This window comes from Sphaeramia orbicularis, unplaced genomic scaffold (genome assembly GCF_902148855.1).
Source record: "Sphaeramia orbicularis unplaced genomic scaffold, fSphaOr1.1, whole genome shotgun sequence".
In the NCBI taxonomy this organism is placed as follows: Eukaryota; Metazoa; Chordata; class Actinopteri; order Kurtiformes; family Apogonidae; genus Sphaeramia; species Sphaeramia orbicularis.
Window position 1 is genome coordinate 1 of NW_021941573.1, and position 14910 is coordinate 14910.

The 14910-nt window shown below is 42.0% G+C and overlaps 1 protein-coding gene across 1 annotated transcript; it reads left to right on the top strand.

The window, feature by feature from the left end:
- Positions 1-5798: 5798 nt before the first annotated feature.
- LOC115416207 (protein phosphatase 1 regulatory subunit 35-like) lies at positions 5799-14580 on the top strand (the record flags this gene model as incomplete). Its single annotated transcript, XM_030129940.1, has 4 exons — positions 5799-5910; positions 11811-11932; positions 13557-13647; positions 14117-14580. Coding segments are annotated over 4 exons (627 nt in total), but the record flags the coding sequence as incomplete, so codon positions are not given.
- Positions 14581-14910: the final 330 nt, after the last annotated feature.

Consider the following 14910-nt stretch of genomic DNA (forward strand, 5'->3'; position numbering starts at 1 on the left):
TTCTAGTGTCATAGTTATGGAACAACAGTGGTTCTAGTGTCATAGTGTAGGAACAAACAGTGGTTTTAGTGTCATAGTTTAAGAACAAACAGTGTTCTAGTGTCATAGTTTAGGAACAAACAGTGGTTCTAGTGTCATAGGTTTAGGAACAAACAGTGGGTTCTAGATTCATAGTTTAGGAACAAACAGTGGATCTGATTTTAACAGTTTTTGAACAAACAGTGGTTCTAGTGTCATAATTTAGGAACAAACAGTGGTTCTAGTGTCACAGTATAGGAACAAAAGTGGTTCTAGTGTCCTAGTTTTAGGAACTACAATGGTTCTAGTGTCATAGTTTAAGAACAACAGTGGTTCTAGTGTCATAGTTTAGGAACAAACAGTGTTCTAGTGTCATACTTTAGGAACAACAGTGGGTTCTAGTGTCATACTTTAGGAACAAACAGTGGCTCTAGTGTCATAGTTTAGGAACAAACAATGGTTCTAGTGTCATAGTTTAAGAACAAACATGTGTTTCTAGTGTCATAGTTTAGGAACAACAGTGGTTCTAGTGTCATAGTTTATGTACAAACAGTGGTTCTAGTGTCATAGTTTATGAACAAACAGCGGTTCTAGTGTTATAGTTTATGTACAACCAGTGGTTCTAGTGTCATAGTTTATGTACAAACAGTGGTTCTAGTTTCAGTTTATGAACAAACAGTGGTTCTAGTGTCATAGTTTTGGAACAAATAGTGGTTCTAGTGTCATAGTTTATGAACAAACAGTGGTTCTAGTGTCATAGTTTATGAAAAAACAGTGGTTCTAGTGTCATAGTTTATGAAAAAACAGTGGTTCTAATGTCATAGTTTATGAACAAACAGTGGTTCTAGTGTCATAGTTTATGAAAAAACAGTGGTTCTAATGTCATAGTTTATGAAAAAACAATGGTTCTAGTGTCATAGTTTAGGAACAACCAGTGGTTCTAGTGTCATAGTTTAGGACACAACAGTGGTTCTAGTGTCATAGTTTAAGAACAAATAGTGATTCTAGATTCATAGTTTTAGGAACAAACAGTGGATCTGATTTTACAGTTTTTGAACAAACAGTGGTTCTAGTGTCATAGTTTAAGAACAAACAGTGGTTCTAGTGTCATAATTTAGGAACAAACAGTGGTTCTAGTGTCACAGTATAGGAACAAAAGTGGTTCTAGTGTCATAGTTTAGGAACTACAATGGTTCTAGTGTCATAGTTTAAGAACAAACAGTGGTTCTAGTGTCATAGTTTAGGAACAAACAGTGGTTCTAATGTCATACTTTAGGAACAAACAGTGGTTTTAGTGTCATAGTTTAAGAACAAACAGTGGTTCTAGTGTCATAGTTTAGGAACAAACAGTGGTTTCTAGTGTCATAGTTTATGTACAAACAGTTGCTCTAGTGTCATAGTTTAGGAACAAACAGTGGTTCTAGTGTCATAGTTATGGAACAACAGTGGTTCTAGTGTCATACTTTAGGAACAAACAGTGGTTTTAGTGTCATAGTTTAAGAACAAACAGTGGTTCTAGTGTCATAGTTTAGGAACAACAGTGGTTCTAGTGTCATAGTTTATGTACAACCAGTGGTTCTAGTGTCATAGTTTATGTACAAACAGTGGTTCTAGTTTCAGTTTATGAACAAACAGTGGTTCTAGTGTCATAGTTTAGGAACAAACAGTGGTTCTAGTGTCATAGTTTAAGAACAAACAGTGTTTCTAGTGTCATAGTTTAGGAACAACAGTGGTTCTAGTGTCATAGTTTATGTACAACCAGTGGTTCTAGTGTCATAGTTTATGTACAAACAGTGGTTCTAGTTTCAGTTTATGAACAAACAGTGGTTCTAGTGTCATAGTTTAGGAACAAACAGTGGTTCTAGTGTCATAGGTTACGAACAAAGTGTGGTTCTAGTGTCATAATTGAGGCTCCAACAGTGGTTCTAGTGTCATAGTTTAGGAACAACAGTGGTTCTAGTGTCATAGTTTATGTACAAACAGTTGCTCTAGTGTCATAGTTTAGGAACAAACAGTGGTTCTAGTGTCATAGTTATGGAACAACAGTGGTTCTAGTGTCATAGTTTAGGAACAAACAGTGGTTTTAGTGTCATAGTTTAAGAACAAACAGTGGTTCTAGTGTCATAGTTTAGGAACAAACAGTGGTTCTAGTGTCATAGTTTATGAACAGACAGTGGTTCTAGTGTCATAGTTTAAGAACAAACAGTGGTTCTAGTGTCATAGTTTAGGAACAAACAGTGGTTCTAGTGTCATAGTTTATGAACAAACAGTGGCTCTAGTGTCATAGTTTAGGAACAAACAGTGGTTCTAGTGTCATAGTTATGGAACAACAGTGGTTCTAGTGTCATAGTGTAGGAACAAACAGTGGTTTTAGTGTCATAGTTTAAGAACAAACAGTGGTTCTAGTGTCATAGTTTAGGAACAAACAGTGGTTCTAGTGTCATAGTTTAGGAACAAACAGTGGTTCTAGATTCATAGTTTAGGAACAAACAGTGGATCTGATTTTACAGTTTTTGAACAAACAGTGGTTCTAGTTTCATAATTTAGGAACAAACAGTGGTTCTAGTGTCACAGTATAGGAACAAAAGTGGTTCTAGTGTCATAGTTTAGGAACTACAATGGTTCTAGTGTCATAGTTTAAGAACAAACAGTGGTTCTAGTGTCATAGTTTAGGAACAAACAGTGGTTCTAGTGTCATACTTTAGGAACAAACAGTGGCTCTAGTGTCATAGTTTAGGAACAAACAATGGTTCTAGTGTCATAGTTTAAGAACAAACAGTGTTTCTAGTGTCATAGTTTAGGAACAACAGTGGTTCTAGTGTCATAGTTTATGTACAAACAGTGGTTCTAGTGTCATAGTTTATGAACAAACAGCGGTTCTAGTGTTATAGTTTATGTACAACCAGTGGTTCTAGTGTCATAGTTTATGTACAAACAGTGGTTCTAGTTTCAGTTTATGAACAAACAGTGGTTCTAGTGTCATAGTTTTGGAACAAATAGTGGTTCTAGTGTCATAGTTTATGAACAAACAGTGGTTCTAGTGTCATAGTTTATGAAAAAACAGTGGTTCTAGTGTCATAGTTTATGAAAAAACAGTGGTTCTAATGTCATAGTTTATGAACAAACAGTGGTTCTAGTGTCATAGTTTATGAAAAAACAGTGGTTCTAATGTCATAGTTTATGAAAAAACAATGGTTCTAGTGTCATAGTTTAGGAACAAACAGTGGTTCTAGTGTCATAGTTTAGGAACAAACAGTGGTTCTAGTGTCATAGTTTAAGAACAAATAGTGATTCTAGATTCATAGTTTAGGAACAAACAGTGGATCTGATTTTACAGTTTTTGAACAAACAGTGGTTCTAGTGTCATAGTTTAAGAACAAACAGTGGTTCTAGTGTCATAATTTAGGAACAAACAGTGGTTCTAGTGTCACAGTATAGGAACAAAAGTGGTTCTAGTGTCATAGTTTAGGAACTACAATGGTCTAGTGTCATAGTTTAAGAACAAACAGTGGTTCTAGTGTCATAGTTTAGGAACAAACAGTGGTTCTAGTGTCATACTTTAGGAACAAACAGTGGTTCTAGTGTCATACTTTAGGAACAAACAGTGGCTCTAGTGTCATAGTTTAGGAACAAACAGTGGTTCTAGTGTCATACTTTAGGAACAAATAGTGGCTCTTGTGTCATAGTTTCCGTATAAACAGTGGTTCTAGTGTTATTATTTATGTACAAATAGTGGTTCTAGTGTCATAGTTTATGAACAAGCAGTGGTTCTAGTGTCATAGTTTCCGTATAAACAGTGGTTCTAGTGTCATAGTTTATGTACAAAAAGTAGTTCTAGTGTCAGTTTATGAACAAACAGTGGTTCTAGTGTCATAGTTTATGTACAAACAGTGGTTCTAGTGTCATAGTTTAGGAACAAACAGTGGTTCTAGTGTCATAGTTTATGTACAAACAGTGGTTCTAGTGTCATAGTTTATGAAATAACAGTGGTTCTAGTGTCATAGTTTAGGAACAAACAGTGGTTCTAGTGTCATAGTTTACGAACAAAGTGTGGTTCTAGTGTCATAGTTGAGGCTCCAACAGTGGTTCTAGTGTCATAGTTTAGGAACAACAGTGGTTCTAGTGTCATAGTTTAGGAACAAACAATCGTTCTAGTGTCATAGTTTAAGAACAAACAGTGTTTCTAGTGTCATAGTTTAGGAACAACAGTGGTTCTAGTGTCATAGTTTATGTACAAACAGTGGTTCTAGTGTCATAGTTTATGAACAAACAGCGGTTCTAGTGTTATAGTTTATGTACAACCAGTGGTTCTAGTGTCATAGTTTATGTACAAACAGTGGTTCTAGTTTCAGTTTATGAACAAACAGTGGTTCTAGTGTCATAGTTTTGGAACAAATAGTGGTACTGGTGTCATAGTTTAGGAACAAACAGTGGTTCTAGTGTCATAGTTTAGGAACAAACAGTGGTTCTAGTGTCATAGTTTAGGAACAAACAGTGGTTCTAGTGTCATAGTTTAGGAACAAAGAGTGGTTCTAGTGTCATAGTTTAGGAACAAACAGTGGTTCTGGTGTCATAGTTTAGGAACAAACTGGTTCTGGTGTCATAGTTTAGGAACAAGCAGTGGTTCTAGTGTCATAGTTTAGGAACAAACAGTGGTTCAAGTGTCATAGTTTTGGAACAACAGCGATTCTAGTGTTATAGTTTAGGAACAACAGCGGTTCTCGTTTCATAGTTTAGGAACAAACAGTGGTTCTAGTGTCATAGTGCAGGAACAAGCAGTGGTTCAAGTGTCATAGTTTTGGAACAACAGCGGTTCTAGTGTTATAGTTTAGGTACAACAGCGGCTCTCGTTTCATAGTTTATGTACAAACAGTGGTTCTAGTGTCATAGTTTTGGAACAACAGCGGTTCTAGTGTTATAGTTTAGGAACAACAGCGGTTCTCGTTTCATAGTTTATGTACAAACAGTGGTTCTAGTGTCATAGTTTAGGAACAAACAGTGGTTCTAGTGTCATAGTTTAGGAACAAACAGTGGTTCTAGTGTCATAGTTTAGGAACAAACAGTGGTTCTAGTGTCATAGTTTAGGAACAAACAGTGGTTCTACTGTCATAGTTTATGAACAAACAGTGGTTCTAGTGTCATAGTTTAGGAACAAACAGTGGTTCTAGTGTCATAGTTTAGGAACAAACAGTGGTTCTAGTGTCAGTTTAGGAACAAACAGTTGTTCTAGTGTCATAGTTTAGGAACAAACAGTTGTTCTACTGTCATAGTTTATGAACAAACAGTGGTTCTAGTGTCATAGTTTTGGAACAACAGCGGTTCTAGTGTCATAGTTTAGGAACAAACAGTGGTTCTAGTGTCATAGTTTAGGAACAAACTGGTTCTACTGTCATAGTTTAGGAACAAACAGTGGTTCTACTGTCATAGTTTATGAACAAATAGTGGTTCTAGTGTCATAGTTTTGGAACAACAGCGGTTCTAGTGTCATAGTTTAGGAACAAACAGTGGTTCTAGTGTCATAGTTTAGGAACAAACAGTGGTTCTAGTGTCATAGTTTAGGAACAAACAGTGGTTCTTGTGTCATAGTTTATGAACAAACAGTGTTTCCAGTCTCACATAGAACACCTGCTCTATATAGAACAGGCTCCTCCTCCTCTGACTCCGCCCCCACATATGCCCATCCTCTGTGTACACCCACTTCTGAGTATGTCTGCTACAGTACCATACAACACAAGCCTCACTGGTTGTTTGTTACCCTGGAAACTCTGTTCTCTCTTTAGGTGTGTTTTCAGCCAGTGGTCGTCACGGTAACACCACAGCCCCACCTCACACACCCTCAGCAGCCAATCAGGAGCCAGAGGAGCAGCATAGTCCATCTCCATGGTAACCACAGTAAGTGAATGCATATATAGGTGATATACAGATTATATGACTGTATGTTGTAACTATGTGTTGTGCTGCCTCTTGGCCAGGACTCCCTTGGAAAAGAGGTTCTTAATCTCAATGGGATTTTCTTCCTGGTTAAATAAAGGTTAAATAAAAAAAAAAATATACAGGTTATATACAGGTCATATTCAAGTTATATACAGGTTATATACAAGTTTTATACGGTTTATATACAAGTTATATACAGATTATATACACGTTATGTACAGGTAGTATACAGAGTATTTACAAGTTATATACAGATTATGTACAAGTTATTCATTTTTCATTCATTATCCACCGCTTATCCGGGGCCAGGCCACAGGGGTAACAGTCTAATCAGGGATGCCCAGACTTCCCTCTCCCCAGACTCCTCCTCCAGCTCTTCCGGGGGGACCCCGAGGCGTTCCCAGGCCAGCCGAGAGACATAGTCTCTCCAGCATGTCCTGGGTCTTCCCCGAGGTCTCCTCCCGGTGGGACATGCCCGGAACACCTCCTCAGGGAGGCGTCCAGGAGGCATCCGAAACAGATGTCTGATCCACCTCAGCTGGCCCCTCTCAACGCGGAGGAGCAGTGTCTCTACTCCGAGCTCCTCCCTGGTGACTGAGCTCCTCCCCCTATCCCTAAGGGTGCACCCAGCCACCCTACGGAGGAAGCTCATTTCGACCGCTTGTATCCGGGATCTTGTCCTTTCGGTCATGACCCAAAGCTCATGACCATAGGTGAGGGTAGGAACGTAGATTGACCGGTAAATCCAGAGCTTCTCCTCTCGGCTCAGCTCCTTCTTCACCACGACAGACCGGTACAGCTACTGCATCACTGCAGACGCTGCACCGATCCGTCTGTCAATCTCACGCTCCATTCTTCCCTCACTCGTGAACAAGACCCCAAGATACTTAAACTCCTTCACTTGGGGCAGGGGCTCCCCACCTACCCGGAGAGGGCAGACCACCTTTTTCCGGTCGAGAACCATGGCCTCGGATTTGGAGGTGCTGATCCTCATCCCGCTCGCTTCACACTTGGCTGCAAACCGCCCCAGGGCACGCTGAAGGTCCAGGTTCGATGAGGCCAAAAGGACAACATCATCCGCAAAAAGCAGAGATGAAATCCTGTGGTCCCCAAACCGGACCCCCTCCGGCCCCTGGCTGCACCTAGAAATTCTGTCCATAAAAATTATGAACAGAACCGGTGACAAAGGGCAGCCCTGCTGGAGTCCCACATGCACCTGGAACAGGTCTGACTTACTGCCGGCAATGCGAACCAGGCTCCTGCTTCGGTCATACAAGGACCAGACTGCCCTTAACAGAGGGCCCCGGACCCCATACTCCCGAAGCACCCCCCCACAGGATATCACGAGGGACACGGTCGAACACCTTCTCCAGATCCACAAAACACATGTGGACTGGTTGGGCGAACTCCCATGAACCCTCGAGCACCCAATGGAGAGTATAGAGCTGGTCCAGTGTTTCGCGACCAGGACGAAAACCACATTGTTCCTCCTGGATCCGAGGTTCGACTATCGGTTGGATCCTCCTCTCCAGTACCCTGGAATAGACTTTCCCCGGGAGGCTGAGGAGTGTGATCCCCCTGTAGTTGGAGCACATCCTCCGGTCCCCCTTCTTAAAAAGGGGGACCACCACCCCAGTCTGCCAATCCAGAGGTACTGTCCCCGACTTCCACGCAATGTTACAGAGACGTGTCAGCCAAGACAGTCTCTGCACATCCAGAGACTTAAGGTACTCAGGGCAAATCTCATCCACCCCCGGTGCCCTGCCACCAAGGAGCTTGCCAACCACCTCAGTGACTTCAGCTTGGGTGATGGACAAGTCCACCTCTGAGACCTCAGCCTCTGCTTCCTCTGTGGAAGTCGTGGCAGTGGGATTGAGGAGGTCCTCGAAGTATTCCTTCCACCGTCCAACAACATCCCCAGTGGAGGTCAGCAGCTCCCCACTTCCACTGTAAACAGTGTTGGTGGGGAACTGCTTTCCCCTCCTGAGGCACCAGATGGTTTGCCAGAATTTCCTCGAGGCCGACCGATAGTCCTCCTCCATGGCCTCCCCAAACTCCACCCAGACCTGAGTTTTTTCCTCCACAACCGCTCGGGCTGCAGCACGCTTGGCCTTCCGGTTCCCATCAGCTGCCTCCGGAGTCCCACGAGCCAACAAGGCTCGATAAGACTCCTTCTTCAGCTTGACGGCATCCCTTACTTCCGGGGTCCACCACCAGGTTTGGGGATTGCCGCCACGACAGGCACCGGAGACCCACAGCTCCAAGCAGCCGCTTCGACAATGGAGGTGGAGAACATGGTCCACTCGGACTCAATGTCCCCAACCTCCCCTGGGATCTGGGAGAAGCTCTCCCGGAGGTGAGAGTTAAAGACCGCACTGACATCAGGCTCTGCCAGACGTTCCCAACAGACCCTCACAACACGTTTGGGCCTGCCAAGTCTGTTCGGCTTCCTCCTTTGCCAGTGGATCCAACTCACCACCAGGTGGTGATCGGTTGACAGCTCTGCCCCTCTCTTCACCCGGGTGTCCAAAACACATGGTTGGAGGTCTGATGACACCACAACAAAGTCTATCATCGACCTCCGACCTAGGGTGTCCTGGTGCCAAGTGCACTTATGGACATCCTTGTGTTCGAACATGGTGTTCGTTATGGACAAACTGTGACTAGCACAGAAGTCCAATAACAAAACACCACTCGGGTTCAGATCGGGGAGGCCATTCTTCCCCATCACCCCCCTCCAGGTCTCACTGTCATTGGCCACGTGAGTGTTGAAGTCACCCAGGAGAACAATGGAGTCCCCAGTTTGAGCACCATCCAGCACCCCTCCCAAGGACTCCAAGAAGGCCGGGTACTCTGCACTCCTGTTCGGCCCGTAGGCCGAGACAACAGTGAGGCACCTGTCCCCGACCCGAAGGCGCAGGGACGCGACCCTCTTGTTCACCGGGGTGAACTCCAACACATGGCGGCTGAGCTGAGGGGCTATCACCAAGCCCACGCCAGCCCGCCACCTCTCACCGTGGGCAACGCCAGAGAAGTGGAGAGGCCAGCCCCTCTCGAGGGGTTGGGTTCCAGAGCCCAAGCTGTGTGTGGAGGTGAGCCCAATAGACGGTATCTCTCAACCTCCCTTACAAGCTCCAGCTCCTTCCCCCCCAGCGAAGTGACATTCCATGTCCCAAGAGCTAGAGTCTGCATCCAGGGATCAGGTCGTCGAGCACCCTGCCGTCGACTGCCACCCAATCAACAATGCACCCGCTCCTATGGTTCCCTCGGCAGGTGGTGGGTCCACCGAAGATGCACAAGTTATACGTATACAGGCTATATACAAGTTATATACAGATTATATACAAGTTATCTACAGGCTATATACAAAGTATATACAGGTCATATACAAGTTATATACAGGTTATATACAAGTTATCTACAGGTTATATACACATTATATACAAGGTATGTACAGGTTATATACAAGTTATATACAGGTTATATACAAGTTATATACAGGTCATATACAGGTCATATACAGGTTATATACAGGTCATATCCAAGTTATATATAGGTTATATACAGGTCATATACAGGTTATATACAGGTCATATACAGGTTATATACAGGTCATATACAAGTTATATACAGGTCATATACAGGTTATATACAGGTCATATACAAGTTATATAACGGTCATATACAGGTTATATACAGGTCATATACAGGTTATATACTGGTCATATACAGGTTATATACAGGTCATATACAAGTTATATACAGGTTCTATACAGGTCATATACAGGTTATTTATAGGTCATATACAAGTTATATACACGTTATATGCAGGTGATATACAGGTCATATTCAAGTTATATACAGGTTATATACAAGTTATATACAGATCATATACAGGTTATATACAGGTCATGTACAGGTTATATACAGGTTATATACAAGTCACATACAGGTCATATACAGGTTCTATACAGGTCATACAAGCTATATACATGTTATATACATGTCATATACAAGTTATATACAGGTTATATACAGGTTATATTCAAGTAATATACAAGTTATTTACAGGTCATATACAAGTTATATACAAGTAATGTACAAGTTATATGCAGGTCATGCACAGGTTATATACAAGTTATGTACAGGTTATATACAAGTTATGTACAGGTTATATACAGATCATATACAGCTTATATACAAGTAATATACAAGTTATTCAGGTCATATACAGGTTATATGCAGGTCATATACAGGTTATATGCAGGTCATATACAGGTCATATACAGGTTATATGCAGGTCATATACAGGTTATGTACAGGTCATATTCAAGTTATATACAGGTCATATACAGGTTATATACAAGTTATATACAGGTCATATACAGGTTATTTATAGGTCATATAAACGTTATATACCGATCATATGCAGGTTATATACAGGTCATATACAAGTTATATACAGGTCATATATAGGTTATATACAGATCATATACAGGTCATATACCGGTCATATATAGGTTATATGCAGGTCATACACAGGTTATATACAGGTCATACACAGGTTATATTCAGGTCATATACAGGTCATATACAGGTTATATACAAGTCATATATAGGTTATATACAGGTCATATACAGGTTATATTCAGGTCATATACAGGTCATATACAGGTTATGTACAGGTCATATCCAAGTTATATACAGGTCATACAGGTTATTTATAGGTCATATAAACGTTATATACAGGTCATATACAGGTTATTTACAGGTCATATATAGGTTATTTACAGGTCATATACAGGTTATATACAAGTCATATATAGGTCATATACAGGTCATATACCGGTCATATATAGGTTATATGCAGGTCATACACAGGTTATATACAGGTCATACACAGGTTATATTCAGGTCATATACAGGTTATATACAGGTCATATGTAGGTTATATACAGGTCATATACAGGTTATATTCAGGTCATATATAGGTCATATACAGGTCAGATACCAGTCATATATAGGTTATATGCAGGTCATATACAGGTCATATACAAGTTATACACAGGTTATATACAGGTCATATACAGGCTATATACATGTAATATACAAGTTATGTACAGGTCATATACAGGTTATATACAGGTCATATACAGGTCATATACAGGTTATATACAGGTCATATACAGGTTATATACAGGTCATATACAGGTCATATACAGGTTATATACATGTCATATACAGGTTATATACAGGTCATATACAGGTCATATACAGGTTATATAGAGGATATATACAGGTCATATAGAGGATATATACAGGTCATATACAGGATATATACAGGTCATATAGAGGATATATACAGGTCATATACAGGATATATACAGGTCATATACAGAATATATACAGGTCATATACAGGTCATATACAGGTCATATATACAGGTCATGTACAGGTTACATACAGGTTATATACAGGTCATATACAGGTCATATACAGGTTATATACAGGTCATATACAGGTCATATACAGGTTATATACAGGTCATATACAGGTCATATAGAGGATATATACAGGTCATATAGAGGATATATACAGGTCATATAGAGGATATATACAGGTCATATAGAGGATATATACAGGTCATATACAGAATATATACAGGTCATATAGAGGATATATACAGGTCATATACAGGTCATATACAGGTTATATACAGGTCATATACAGGTCATATACAGGTGTCAGACATATCTTATATAAATCTCTGCTTCTGTTCCATTTGAACACATTTATCAGATTAAAACTGTTTGATTTGAATAGATTGGATTAATGAAACCCTTCCTGTACTCTGATAGGTGGAGCCTCCACTCGGTGGGAGGAGCCTCCTGCTCCACAGCCCAGTGACGGTCCAGTGGGTTTGGCGGAGGCGGAGTTACACACCACACTGGCTCTGAAGGTGGAGCTTCAGTCTCTGCAGGTTTGTCCCCATCTGCTGATTGGTTCTTTCTCAGTCCAACCCACATCAGACCAGATCAGATCAGACCAGATCAGATCAGACCAGATCAGATCAGATCATACCAGACCTGGGGCCTCATGTATAAAGCGTGCGTACGCACAAAAACCTGGCGTACGCCCTTTTCCACGTTCACGTTCAGATGTATAAAGAGTGACGTGACCGTGGAAATGTGCACTCCTTCACGCCAAGTCCACAGCTGGAGTACGCACGTTTCTAGTGTTTGGAACCTTTGGAGACACTTAGAGGTGACACTGGGAAACTGTTCATAATGTGACAAAGGTCATTCCTTCGATTGATGTGCACAGAGATACACAGAAGAACAATGAACACACCGCGCAAGAGATCCTACTGTCAGAGCAGCACATCCACCAACAGAACCAGAACCAGAACCAATTAGACCCTGTATCCATCAATGCCAATCCTGCCCAGGAGGACATTCAGCAACAGCAAAGAGACAAGGACATAAAATTCATAGGTTGATAAATGTAGTCTTCATGTCTGTGAGAACATTTATTAGTCGGTCCAGTCGCTCATTGACTCCGCCCATTGTCCTCACGATGTCCTAATGTGACTCGGGTCAGTACAGACCCATGCCGGTCGGATGGGCATCAGCAGTGGGCTGTGGTGGACCGGAGGACCGGCTAACACTGGGGAGTCAACAGGAGCCTGTGTGACAGGAGGATGGTCCTGGGTCTGAGCGTCTGCTGTGGCACTGGTGGAAAATAATAATTTGAGTGATTAAACATGAGTCAAAGTCTTTGATTTCCTCTTTGATTTCCTGACATGATCACACATGAACCTTTATCCTGTTTGTCTGTGATCAGACTGTGTATGACCTGTAGAATGAACTTATGTGTGACTGACACTAATACTAAATATATATTTATCTTGGGGGTGATCCACATCAGCCCTGTAAGAAAAGTGTCACAATATCGGCGACTCTTTCCTCAAACGTCTCAGTTCGTCTCTTTTCTTCTTCCGCCTGTTTCGTCCTCCGCTTCGCATCCACCTTGACGTCATCGTCTGATCCTGCAGACAGGTGAATCCCAGAGGGAACCCCACCTGCAGACCCCGTTTATACTGATTTGCATATTTAAATGTGGGCGTGGAGAGGGAGGAGTCAGGTACTCCAACATATGCGCTCAATTCCACGCTGATTGGGATGAATAAAGGAAGTGTACTTGGATTCGGGCGTACGCACAGTTTCATACATCTGGATTTTTTTGTGCGTTCGGACTTTTCTGGATTTGGGCGTACGGCAGGTTTACGTATGAAATCCACGCAAGTCTTTGTACATGAGGCCCCAGGTCTGTTTATACCCGACCAAATCAGATACAATCAGATCATACGAGACCAGATCAGATCAAATCAGATCAGACCAGACCAGATCAGATCATACCAGACCAGATCGGATCAGATCAGACCAGATCAGATCAGTCATGGATGGGTTCAGGGTTAGCCCTAACCTCACATGGTTCCACAGTAACACAGATGGAATGGATCATTTGGCTGTTCATTATCAATAACTGATACTAGTGATTGATTCCAGTTGGTTGTCATGGTAACCTGAATGTCTATCCTGCAGGGGGTGGAGTTTAACTCCCAGAAGGCCATTCAGGAAACTCTGTGTAGGTCAACGTGGACCAGAAGTCTGATAAACAGCAGAGTAACTGAAGGTGAATTACAGACAACAGGAACTGCCTTATATGGACATTTAGGGGTGTGGTCAGAGTAACTGAAGGTGAATTACAGACAACAGGAACTGCCTTATATGGACATTTAGGGGTGTGGTCAGAGTAACTGAAGGTGAATTACAGACAACAGGAACTGCCTTATATGGACATTTAGGGGTGTGGTCAGAGTAACTGAAGGTGAATTACAGACAACAGGAACTGCCTTATATGAACATCTAGGGGTGTGGTCACAGCTCAGGCATCTGCCAGTGGAACTTCTGAAAGGTTTATAGAACACATACATGTTCCATTCAGAACCCTAACCCTGTTCCTAACCCTGACCCTGTTCCTAACCCTAACCCTGTTCCTAACCCTGACCCTGTTCCTAACCCTAACCCTGTTCCTAACCCTAACCCTGTTCCTAACCCTAACCCTGTTCCTGACCCTTACCTTAACCCCTCCCCCTCCTCAGGCCTGAACGTGGGCCGCTCTCAGCTCCTCTTCTCCTCATTGGTCAGCGTGGACGTTCCTGCAGATCAGCTGATTGACCGGGCTCTACAGGATAGGCTGCCGCTGGCCCCGCCCCCTCGCTGCCGCTCCATCAGAAAGCCCACAGATAGCCCCGCCCTCTTCCCGAATGTGTCTGACTTGCAACGACAGAAGCCCCTCCCACCAGAGGAGCAGGGGCCCGCCAGGCTCCGCCCCCTGCCCTTCTCCAGCTGTTCGACCTTTGACCTCTACAGCAGACAGCGACGCTGGGAGGCCACACCCTGATTGGACCAATCTATGTGATGTCACATTTGAATTCTGTACAAAGTTTGAAATAAAGCCTGAGTTCCACCAATCACAGAGCAAGGATTCACTTCAGTTCCACCCACTTTCAAATCTGTACTGACACTTAGTCCTAGACTAAACCTGGACCCTGAGTCTAAATTTAGGTTTGACTTAAAAACAGTTCTAAATCATCCCAGAGACATCAACACTTCATTAGTGAGGTATTTAAGTGTTTTTTAGGTCACTTTTGAGGGGGGTCATCAGCGCCCCCCCGGTGGTCAAACATGATACTATAGTATGTGCTCCAAAAAATGAAATTTAATATTAAAATTTTTATTTCACTTAAAAACAGATTTTAATCATCCAAAATACATCAACAATTCATATGTGAATTATTTAAGTGTGTTTTAAGTGACTTTTGAGGGGGATCATCAGCGCCTCCCTGGTGGTCAAATATAAGACTATAATGTGCTCCAAAAAATGAAATTTTGG